Consider the following 13,000-nt stretch of genomic DNA (forward strand, 5'->3'; position numbering starts at 1 on the left):
TACATTCATTCATTCATTCATTCATAAAAACTTAACTATAACACAAATACTAAAATGTGTGTTTTTTACTTAAAACAAGGTGCGTTTTGACACTACAGTACAAAGGATAGTATGAACCTAAAATAAATCTTGTACTAATATTTCGAGTGAATGATTTGTTTTTATCGCAACCACAAACGTTTTTTGTCCATTTTAAAAGTTGATATTTCGAGCATAAAATAATCCACTATTTGTTAAATTGTTTTTTGTTTAAATTGTATTGCTGGGTAAGATGGATATCGTAACTTAACAATAAACGACGTCATTTTGGAGTCTATAGACGCTACAGTTTTATAAATATCATTGTGTGATTTCGGAACGAAAAATATTGTTTTCAAACAATTGTTTTGTTTTCGTAACAAAATATTGTTTTAAAACAAGAGTATTGTTTTTGTAACAAAAATATTGTCTTTGAAACAAAATTTAACGAATATCGTTTTAAGGCAAATTATAACGATTTTATAAAAATACTGTAATCAAGGAAATGCATGTTGTATTCGGAAAACAAAGCATTGCGATTTTGGAACAAAATCTATATTATCGTAACAAAAATTATTGTTTTCGGAACAAAAAATACTGCTTTCGTTTTTTGGACCGAACATATCGTTTTTGGAACAAAAAAGTGGTTTTGGAACGAAAAACTTATTAAAAAAAGATAAACTTAATATGAGTTACAATATATAATTAAAAAGTATATTGGCGTCTCTTTTTAGAATTGATTTTTTTGCCCTTTGTTTCCATCTAGTGGTTAAATAAATTTCGGAAAAATTTATTTTAAACTTTCACGAAATTAAAAAAAATTAAATTGTTACGAACCATACTAAAATAACAATTTAAGAAAAAAAATCAAAACAAGAACAGTGCACAAGTTGCTTCGAACTAGATTCTCGGAACAAAATTTCGTTTCCGAAACAATGTTCGCCATTTTAGAAGGAAATTTCGTTTCTCGGAACGAAATTGGAAACGTTTTAAATTTTTAAACTGTCTCATATTAACCCGCCACTTTTGAATCGCTGAAATTACACCTGGTGTGTGATTTGCTAAATACCTTCGGGTGTTTTTTCAAATATTTCTTAAACTGTTTTTTAAATAATAAAGTAATTATAGTACAAATTCATAGCACATTACCCAAAATTTAGATTTTTGAAATATTGGATGCTTAAGTGTCCCATTTTACCCCACCCATCTATATTATTTTTAAATAAATGTTATTATGTTGTTGTAATTTAGAATTAAATTGTAGAAACTTAAAATCTTTACTTTTAATTTTTAATGAACAAAAATATTAAATGTCTGTAAAAAATAATATCATATCATGTTCGTTTTACGCAGCATATCGAATTCACATAGAATCCCAATTGAAGAATCTTAGTAGAGGTAAGGTTTGGGATTCATATAGATACAGTTAAAATAGTTCTATATTGGTGCAAATTTCGTTTTAAAAAAGCACTTTTAGTCAGGAGATGTGGGACCCAAAGGAGCATACCAACAAAAAAATCGAATAAAATCCTAATTTATGTCTTCCTCATACCAGCTGTGTATATTTTATCTTGATAATATTCCAGCGTGTTGAAAATTAAGTTTAGAAACACGAGAAAATGTGTCAGCGCTAGCTGGTACTATGTTCCATTACAAATTTATTAATAAATGTGTAAATACGTTTTGTACAACTCCGTACATGCAGTGTGTCTTATTGCCGCAAAACCAAAAATCTCAAACGTTGTCATCTCTTGAAAATATTCGTTTTCGTCAATTTTAATAAGACGGTCAATTTTAATCATATGATATTAATTTAGAAAATGCATTTTATTAATCCCGATAACGTTTAAATTCCTAGTACTAGTAAAAACTGCGACTCCGCCTAAACTATAATAAATTGATGCCGACGCTTCAATCGTTGTCTCCAAGACAATCGCAGGTTAAGAGAAATTCCTTTTAATTTTAAAAGTAAAATGTTAACAAAGTAATGAAAATTTGGTTTTAAAAGTTATCAAACAATGAATTTGATATATTTTCTTAACCATCTCCCATGCAACGCAGATATTGGTTGGGTGCAATTATACAATGGTTTTCAGTATCTAGTCAAACATGGTGGGAGTACCTATTTTGATGCTCGAAGATACTGCAAAAGTAAAGGTGGTGACCTCGCAGTATCGGGCATGCAAGACAACAACACACGAGAGTAATATTACTAACATGTTTATATAATATCTTCTGGTTTAGATGTAACGAAAACACTGTACGAAAATCTAAAAATAGTACACTTACAGATGCAAATTTTCTAATTTTGTAATTTAAATTATATGTTTTCTTTTAAACCAACTTAATTTCAGATACATTTTAAATAATATTCTGGAGCCGAAAACTCTGTATAGTACTTGGATAGGTCTAAACGACTTGAACGAGGAAGGTAGTTGGGTGTGGGTGAACGGGGATCCTGTAACAAGAGAAAACTCAAAATTTCACCCGGGACAACCAAACAATTTTAACGGCAATCAGCATTGTGGATACATTAGCAAAATTAACGGTCAATTTGTGATGGCTGACCATTTCTGTGAATCGCCATTTTCTGCTCTATGTGAACGACATATTCAATATATTTAATTACGAAGTTAACTGTTAAAGGTTGTGGTTATAAACAATACACATTCACATTACACTACAATCTCGTATAAATTGAACAAATTGCACGTGATTTGACAAATTACACGAAATAAAACGAATAAACAATTCATGAATTTTTGATCTTTATTATGTTATATTGCGGAAAGATGTGTATACGAAACTTGGTAAGTGATCAAATATTTCTATGGCTGGAATGCAAAAACCAAAAATGCACAAGAGTAACAAGAGAACGCTGCACGATCTAATTATTAGATCGTGCCTTCTATTAGATTCTAATAGAAGGCACGACATAATTCGTCATAACTCATTCTTGCGTGAAGTGACAACAAATTTTACACGGACATACTAATATATAGTAAAACATGGACATTTTGACTTTCCAAACCTTTTGGACAAGATTGAACTTTGTTAGGTTTTATTGTTCGCTATTTCCATTTGTTGGAAGGGGTATAATAGCCTTTATTTACCGTAACCGGAAAATATAAAAATAGCTCTATTAATAGACTGAAATGTTTTAAATAAATCCCTTATAAATTTGTTTATTGAGTTTTTTGCAATATAGAAAAAAATTATCATTCAGGGTAAATAATTGTTTGTTAGCAAAAATAGCAGAGTAATCAAGAAAAAAAAGAAATGGCTTACGAACCTTATGCGGTGGATATTAATATTATAATTTTTATATTACTTCTCTCTTTTAAATTGTTGATGGTGTATGTAACGTAAGTATAGGACGTTTCATTTCCTAAAACCTAAATCTCAAGTCTCCCAACTCTTGGCTAAAATAAAATCGGTCTCTGGGGACAGTTAGAATACGTTTTTTAGAATTCTTTAAAAGTTCTTTGCTTATCACCAAATAGAAGGAGAAAATAGAATAACACCCATGGCCTACTAAAGATCTTTAGTAGGCCATGCCCCACCCTACTATAGTAGGGTATATGGTAATTTGAGACGCTTTTTATATTCTTCAACGGATAACCATTTGGTGATAGACAATTTTTGTGATTAAGTAATAAAATTAGGCATTGAACTATTATAATTTTTTCAATAGCTGAAAAAGCATAATCTTAAGATGCCCGTTTTAAATGCTCGCCAAATCATATTAAAAATGACAAACGTCTATGGTTTGCGCATTTCAATCGTCAATCTAGAAACGTAGTATATATTTTATCCTATTCTATGTGGGTGAAGCAAGGATTGGCCCCGTATTCTAATTTAAAAAAAAACCTGCTAAAATATTTTGAACAGCTTGATAGTGTAGGCTTTGTTTTAGTTTTGTAGAAAAAAAACAGAACGGACATGAGAAAAGGAAAGAAGCAAGATGGCATCAATTAGGTTAGCACAAAATGCCATTTTAACATATATATACATATAGCTTTCACATTAAAACAACTAGCAGAGCCCATTAATTTTGATAGGTTATAGTGCAGTGGTGGGAGATGGGACACTTAAGCACATATTGCCAACACTTCCAAATCTAATAAACGAGGGTTTTTGGGCGATGCCACAAATTAGTACTATCATTTTTTATTAATTGACAACAATTTAAATAATTATTCTTTTAAAGTTATAGCCTATATAGTAAGATGGGACACTTTGTCAGACAAGACTCTTTTTTAATTTTCTTTTTACGGACCCCCATTTAATGATAATCAGGAAAATATAAGGTTACAGAAGTATTCAACAGTATTATCACGACCTTATAAAACGCTCGTCAAAGCTGATTACTGATTTTAAATATTTAAAAAAACGTGTAAAATAGAAACAGTATACTTTGAACAGGTAAACAAGAGATCACAGATCTAATGAATGAACACGTTTTAAACTAATTAGCATAAGATAGTAGAGTCGGGGAAGATGGGACACCTTTAACACATAATATCCAAATAGCCTGATCGTGTTTTAAACAATTAAAACGGTCTGTGGAAGTCGTGAAGATACGGTTTTATAATTCATTAAATGTTCTTTGTTTACTACCAAATGAAAAGAGAAAACAAAATGAAAAGGTGTCCCGTCTACCCCCACCCTGCTATATTAGTTAACCCTTTTACTACACTGTCGACTGGGCTCGATTAAAAGCAAATCTGAAGTAACCAACAAAACGGGTTCTAGTCGCCATTGGTGACTGTGGAGCAGTAGGCAAAATGTATTTATACATGTATTATAACCAATGAAACTTATGACGTATGAAGATTGAGTGATTGGTAAAGAATATGTGTAAATACGCTTTGTACAACTCCTGTACCATGTGTTTATTGTAAACTTACACTAGTTAACGTTGTCGTCGCTTAAAAACGTTTGTTTTCATGAATTTTGACAAACCGTAATCACGCAGTAATCAGGTAATGTTAGAAGTTAATATTAATCATATGATGTTGAATTAAGAATAATGTTTCAATTACGATTAATGATAATACGGTATAAGAGTAGTGCATTTAATGCGTCCCCACTTAAATGCTAATAGTTTGATTCAGTCGTGAATCGTTGAGTGGATTTCTTATCTTATATAACACGTCGTTCCCCGCCAAACTCCAGACAGTGTTTCCGCTATGTAAAGTGCATGAGGAAAGTAATCGTTAATTAATCGCTCATCGTGCGGTTTTAAATCTGAAAATTTAGTCTAAAAATTATAAATATATATTACGATTTGATTTCAATCAAGAGATTAAAGAAAAATGCCAGAATTAAGAATTAGGCTAAGTGCGGAAAATAATCGCCATATCAGCAACAACAACAACAACAACAAAGCCAAGAACAACTGTTCGACGAAAAAGGATCTATATGACCACTAACGTGTTCAATAACGTGTTCAAAAATGCGAAATAGTAAGGTGCCATTTTTTAATGCTCGCTAAATAATAGTAAAGCCGATGATTTGTTTTAGTTTGCTTGTGCGAACGATTAAACTAGTTTCATAGCTTTATAAAACAACCTTGTATATTTCGTACAGTTTGATTTTGTCTCATAAAACTAGTTTTAGTTTTGTAAAAAAACACTGAGATATAAGCATGAAGAAAATAGACAGGGGTCAATATGACTTCAATTTGAGATAAAACAACAAAAAATATCGGTTTATGTTATATTTATGAAGTTTACATGGCAAAGAAACTAGCACAGCCTGTTAGTACTATCATTCCTTTATTAATTGACAACAATTTAATAAAATATAATAAAACACACGAGGAGTTATTTAGCGATCCGCACAACAGGTGAAATTTTACAAATTCGAAAACACACAGGATAAGATGCGACAGTTTAAAATCATTGTTAATTTTGATTGTTAAGTGTATTTATAAATAGGAATATACGTAAATAACACGAAATAACACTGTACGCTTTGAAAATTACCTTACTATATTTATAGATTTTTTTACCGGTCCAGCTTTGAATTTGTTATAGCGCTACGTAACACCTAAAAACGAATCTAGCGACGCCAAAAGTACAGATGGTATATAGAATACGTTTTGTAATATTTTTTCCCGGAAATTTCAGTCGGTACGTATTTATTAGAGTTCGTATTGTATTTGTTCCGACCTACTGCGCAATAGCACCCGGTACAAATATACCAATCGGAACGAATATATCACGACACCGACATTCATTTTGAATTCGGAAATATTAGCAATATGTGCTTAAATGTCCCATCTTTCCCCACTGTACTAAATACATTTTTTTGGTATGGCCATTTTATACACGCTAGGTAACTGAGGTACTTTTCTAATTTTAGGCAAGTCGCCCTGGGATCGCCTGTCGTGGAAACTTATTTGAAGCAGCCTTTCACTAAGCAATCTGGGAACAGGAACTTTTAAAACAAACGACTGGCATATCCCCAGCTTTAGTTTGAGTACTAACGAAATTTAGGAAAAAAGTGTCAACAATTTATTTACTTTGGGTGTCAGATTATAAATTTACAAAGGTTGTTACTGATAAAATGAAGTGATCAGTACTGAGTCGAAATAACTAACTTGTATGATCACGTATATTGGAAATGCAATTCATTTCCTGTTTATCACTTTGTAGCACGAGATTGACATGATTGAATGAATGACTTAGTTATTAAACTGGTCATATACGTGACATTATCAGAAAGCATATAATAAAAATAATACACACATTAAATTCACACAGTAATTTACTAAACTAAAAAACAAAAACGCTTTTATTGTAAGTATAAGTCTTTTATCAATTTGTAATCATTACTTCAACTGTTCCTAATTACCCAGCCACATACTCAGTTCCGTGTAAACCTCTGCAAACCAAAGTGAAATCCTTTACGACATCTCGACATCGCTTCTTACTTTTCGACGATTGCAACAGCTGTTTACAAAAGTATTCTTTTCTGGTCTGAGATACTTCCGCTGGTAAAATAGTAGAATTGACAGCAAGTTCATGTAGCCATTTGGAAAAATCATTATTGTTGTGACGGCAAAGTGCTTGTAATATATCTGCATAATTGTCTATGTGAGTACGCGGAGCATTCCCACCCACACCATGTAGTACCAAAGCAACAAGATCCCTCCCTAACTTGCTGGTTGCCTTTTGAATGTTGATATCGCTTGAATATAATGACAGGACGTCCACAAAAAATGATGAACCGACTTTTGCTGATTCCGAATCTGACATTCCAAGGGTAATACTGGCACAGTGAAACACATCAACAATGTTAAATTGATTATTAGCTGAAACTGCTAGTTTAAACAACTCGGACTGTTTTCGAGAAGTATATGAAAGCAAACGCAAGAAACTATGCCCAATGTCTGGGTGATCTTTTATCACGCCCTTTCCATATATTGGAAGAACTACTTGTACTATTGCACTGATTAACATAGATACAGTCTTTTTATGGACTACATCAGCACCAAACACAAGCACAATTTGTTGTGCTAAATCAAGAACTGAAGTGTGGGGGTAGATTTTTAAAATGGTAGTTAGCATTTCACATAAGGGTGCAAGCAAAGGTGAAAAACCACTTATTAAATTTCGAATAGATTTATCATATAAATTACAGAAAGCTTCCATAATACTGATATCAGACACCCAATGTTCCAAAATGTTTTTAATGATTGGAGTTAGTTGACGTAAAACAATGACAACTGGATGCTCTTCTGTTGTTAAAATCTCACCATTCTCATCTTCCTGGCGTCTGTCTAGAGTACAGAAAAGATGAGCAAGAAGATCCAATATATGAATAATACTGTTCTTAGTAGGTATAGATTGAGTATCTTTGCTTAATGCTTCCAATTGGTGAAAGTTTAATGTAAGTAAACTTTGAAGATATTTAAGACATTCTGCTTGTGGCAACACTGAAAGAAGATAACCAGCTGATTGCATGAGCCAGGTTTCTTCATTGTTACGTAAAACACCTTTGATAAGGAGTGTGCCAATCTGTTGCAAAATACTTGGGGTAAAAGGAGTTAAATGTTCACAGCATTCACTGGTCAGTCTACGCAAGGTGAGAACAGTTGAAAGTGACAACTCGTTGTTGTTTAAATATGGCAATACAATAGACATCAAAATCTGAAGATTTTCTGGGTGGTTGCGAAGCCACTCTGTCAAAGAACCAATTGTATATAGTAAAGTATCTGCTAGTTGTAGTGAATTCACATGGATTTTTGGTATAATGTTGACCAATGACTGTAAACAATCCAGTTGAGCATTCGTTTCTGTGAGAGTTTCTACTATTGAATGTATTCCAAACAAACAAGTTTCTATATCATGCCAATGTTCAGTTGAGGCTGCAGACTGTTCCATTGCTGCATGAAGTTGTTGCATAATGAAGTGCAGCACATCAGTGTGTAGCATCTCCAATAAATACATTAAAGTATCCGAAATATCGATTCGATATATTCTGTGTTGCTCCTTTTCATCTGCAGTCCATTCATTATGAGAGTTATCTTGTGGATATTTGGCCTTAGTAAGCAAATGTGTCACCAACTGGAAATATACATTGCTAAGCTGCTGATGCATTGTTATGTTTTCATTACCTTGCAATCCTTGAATTTCATCTTGAAGTGAGTACCAAAAAGTAAATGAGATTGGGCTGGAATTCTCACTTGTAGGATACTGGAGAGGTAGGACCAAACAGTCCATAACAAAGCAAATAAGACCCCACCCACCATTATGATCTGAAATACTATCAATGATAAACTTTGTGTGGTTTTCTGCCAAACTGCAGACCACTTTAGTTAAACCAAGAATCATATCTGAATTCTCATTTCCAACTGCTTCTGTAAATATTGGGTGAAGTGACAGTACAAGAGGAACAAGCTTCTTTATGGTGTTTGGGTAATCGTGAAGCCTTGGTGAACAGAATGTATTAAGCAAACAGTCTACAGCAGCATCAAATAATTCCGTTTGATGAATACCACCAAGTATAGTGATAAGAAGTTCCTCACATTCATTTAAAGGTGTACCAAGTGTCACCCAGCTCGACAAGCATTTAATGACTCTATTTTTGATCTGTACTGAATTATTCTGATAGGAAATAGAATTAAGCAAAACAATGACTTGAGAGAAACCCGAGATTAAAACATGCATCATGTTTCCCTTTTTGTATTTTTCGGTATTTGCACTGTGACATTCTTCGGGAAGCACAGTTAGAATTTCCAGTAAAATTAAACATCGCTGATCATTCGACAGTATAACTTTAGTTTCTTCTTTAACTCTTTCAATAACATCATGGATAGCATTGATCCACAACTGTTGATTTGCACAGTTAAACACAAATGCCGAAAAGGCTACACAAAGACGAGTCAAAATAATTTTTTTATCTAAAGAAACTGCAAACCGAAACAGCTGCTCAAACAGCTTGTCCTTTAAAACCTCAACATCGTCTTCTCCAACGTCCTTCCATGCGCCACTTATCTTGCTGGCAAGAGAACTTGCTCCAAAATGTTGCACTTCCGTGCTTTTTCCTTCTTCCAACAATTTCCATGCAAACTGCCAAGCTTGTGGACTACGCTGTGCTTTCATGAGCCATTTTTGAGCAGTATCTTTACATGACATAGATGGGTTGTAGTATAACTCATGTAAAGCTTTTTCGATATTTTCACACGTAAAATCAGGGGCTAAATTCGCCATGAAAATACTTCCTGTAAATTAAACACGTAAGCAATACGATTTTAACCTTTAACTGAAAACATAAAATCTGACATAACACTTATACTCAACAACAGACTATACTTAAGTAAGACGTAACTCGTTGACAAACTAAGCATTGCGTTATGTCATGCAATCTTGTTGGCTATTGTATGAATGACTGGCCAATTACAGTACCACCAAACACCCAGTCCTACAGAAATAAAAACAGCCTACCTACAACCATCTATGCTACAACCATGATCTGTTTTATTTCTGTGGGTAAAAGGCACTGAGATATCCATGGTGAAAGCACAGATATAAAAAAGAATAGAACGCGCATCTCCAATGTCGACAAAGAAGAGACCACGATATATTCTCTCTCTTTTGCGGGTCGTTCCCGTTTACTATTGTAGTCAATGGATTCGAGGGCGTTTTATGTAGTTTTTCTTCATTTATTGACTTGATTTAAAGTTATAGGGTAAAACAACTATTTTCTAATATACAAATATTTCTAACAAACCGTTTGCTTAAAGGTTTTTAATTAAAATTATTAAATAATTAAATTCTTTAAAAAGTGGTAAACTGTAAGCGTTAACCTACCAAATAACTAAACTGGCCTAATAAACTGGAATAGTTGGTGCAGTTTTTGAAAAAAACAGCTAAAACCTCCTAAAACTGCCATGCGCCTATTTTTTACAATGGAGACCAAGCGAAATGGGGACGGAGTTGGCGGTCACGTCAATAGAAAAAGGAATATATCACGGTTTTGGAAAGTTGCGCGTTCTACTCTTTTTTATTTCTGAGGGTAAAAAGCACAGAAATAAAAAAAATAATAGAACGCGCATCTCTAATGTCGGCAAAGGAGAGAGGTGATACATTCGCTCTCCTTCGCGGGTCGTTCCCGTTTACTATTGTAGTCAATAAAATCGACGACGTTTTATGTCGTTTTACCTTGTTTTTTTTTTACTTAATTTAAAGTTATAGGATATAACAACTATTTTCTACAATATATATATTTCTAACAAACCGTTTGTTTGAAGATTTTTAATTAAATTTATTAAATAATTAAATTTTCTAAACAATTGGTAAACCGTATGCGTTAACCTACTAAATAACTAAACCGACCTAATAAACTTGATTAGTTAGTGTAGTTTTTTAAATAAACAGCTAAAACCTCCCAAAAATACAATGCGCCTATCTTTTACAATGGAGACCAAGCGAAATGGGCACGGAGTTGGCGGTCACGTGAATAGAAAAAATACATATCACGGTTTTGGGCAGTTACGCGTTCTACTTTTTTTTATTTCTGTGCTTTTTACCCACTGAAATAAAAAAAATAATTAAAGTAGAACGCGCAACTGCCCGAAACGGTGATATATTTTTTTTTCACGTGACCGCCAACTGCGTCCCCATTTCGCTTGGTCTCCAGTGTAAAAGATAGGGGCATAGTGATTTTAGGAAGTTATAGCTGTTTATTTTAAAAACTACACTAACTATTCTACTTTATTAGGCCAGTTTGGTTTTTGGTAGGTTAACGCTTACACTTTGGCGCTTATTTAGGAAAATTAATTATTTTATAAATTCAATTAAAAACGTTCAAACAAACGGTTTATTAGAAATATATATATATATATATATATGTTTGGAAATATTTATTTTTCCCTATAAACTTAAATTAAGTCAAAAAAACGAAGAAAAACTACATAAAACGCCCTGGCTTCCATTGACTACTATATAGTAAACGGGAACAAGTCGTGAAAAAATGCGAGTGTATCATGCTCTCTCCTTTACCGACATTAGAGATGCGCGTTCTATTCTTATTTATTTCTATGGGTAAAAGGCAAGAGACTATGGGTAAAAGATTCTGCGGAAAAAAACGGATGACAGGTAGTATTCAAATTTAAAAACGGTGTCGTAATATACTATGTTCGATTGATATATTTGTACCGGGCGCTATTGCGCATGCGCAGTAGGTCGGAACAAATAGATTGACAACCCAGTCCACATATATTACGACCCTTCGTTGAAAGCGTTTCTGCACGATGTTTACGCATTATATGTTAGTTTTTGATTCAAAGTCAGCAGGACTGAGTTGGTACATTATTTGTAGCATAAAAAAGCAAGTACCACTAACAAACCCACTTTATGCTAGTTTAAAAAAAAACATTTTTACTTATAACTCATAGCTACTGGTAAACCATGGTGATTCTAGAATACAAAATTATACCGACCACTTTCAACACCTTCTACTCGTGCTACTAACACAAAATTTGGAAAATGTACAAGCTAGACCCCAGCGGTAATGATTTTAAAAATAAAACATTATTAATTCAAAAAAATATTAATTATAAATTATTATAATTATACAAGAGATCAAAGATCTAATGCGCGAACACCTTAATTAAAGTAATAAGCATAGTATTAATTAACCATTTTACTACAACGGTCGACTGAGCACGATCAAAAACCTTTAATGCGTCCCCACTTAAATGGAAATAGTTTGATTCAGGCGTGAATCGAATAGAAAAAAGAATATATCACGGTTTTGGGCAGTTGCGCGTTCAACTCTTTTTTATTTTTGTGTTATGTAGTGAATATTGTGGACATAGCTGACATACTAAACATACATAATAAAACACTTTCTTGGTTTAAACTTTCGTACTACAGCTAAACCATCTTGTATAAAAGTAAACTTTTTCACTTCCATATTCGAAGGAAAATGGTTAGTGTTGGTTTAAACGTGATTGATTCACGGAGTTCACCAGTATACTGTAAAATATCTAGAGTTTTTCGAGATATGAGAACATAAGTTTGGTCTTTTTATCATATATAACTAGTGTAATACATGTACGTATTATCTATGACAAAAAAAGCGCAGGCAATGCTACTTGTATAATTGGTTCAAAACCAGCCTATTTTTGTTTATCCGTTAAATTGCATCTCCAGCAGCATACATATTGCTTATAAGTAAATTTATATCACAAGTGCTCCAGTACTATATGGATTGTATACGAGTTAAAATACATCTATAATTTTCCAGCAATATTCACAGGCAGAGCCATAGAAATACCATGACTATGTTCACAGGTGGGCTAGTGCGTCCGAAAGCACAGAAATAAAAAGAGTAGGACGCGCAACTGCTCAAAACTGTGATATATTCTTTTTTCTATTCACGTGACCGCCAACTCCGTCCCCATTTCGCTTGGTCTCCATTGTAAAAGATAAGCGCATAGTAGTTTTAGGAGGCTTTAGCTGTTCGT

The 13,000-nt window shown here is 33.1% G+C and overlaps 2 protein-coding genes across 2 annotated transcripts in view; one reads left to right on the forward strand and one right to left on the reverse strand.

Annotated features, from left to right (window-relative positions):
- The window catches only part of LOC100185973 (alpha-N-acetylgalactosamine-specific lectin-like), a 4,028-nt gene extending 1,373 nt beyond the window's left edge, over window positions 1-2,655 (forward strand). The window contains exons 4-6 of the mRNA XM_002128052.4: window positions 1,372-1,416; window positions 2,080-2,221; window positions 2,373-2,655. Of these exons, the coding sequence (XP_002128088.1) occupies window positions 1,372-1,416; window positions 2,080-2,221; window positions 2,373-2,643 (458 nt within the window). The 3' untranslated portion in view covers window positions 2,644-2,655. The remainder of the gene's footprint in view (window positions 1-1,371; window positions 1,417-2,079; window positions 2,222-2,372) is intronic.
- A 3,861-nt stretch (window positions 2,656-6,516) lies between these two features.
- On the reverse strand, window positions 6,517-9,748 carry LOC100183609 (importin-13-like). Its single transcript, XM_002128159.5, has one exon. The coding sequence runs from the start codon at window positions 9,738-9,740 to the stop codon at window positions 6,876-6,878; it is 2,865 nt and encodes a 954-aa protein (XP_002128195.1). The 5' UTR covers window positions 9,741-9,748; the 3' UTR covers window positions 6,517-6,875.
- Between the last annotated feature and the right edge of the window lie 3,252 nt (window positions 9,749-13,000).

Source organism: Ciona intestinalis, unplaced genomic scaffold (assembly GCF_000224145.3).
Source record: "Ciona intestinalis unplaced genomic scaffold, KH HT000095.1, whole genome shotgun sequence".
Classification (NCBI taxonomy): Eukaryota; Metazoa; Chordata; class Ascidiacea; order Phlebobranchia; family Cionidae; genus Ciona; species Ciona intestinalis.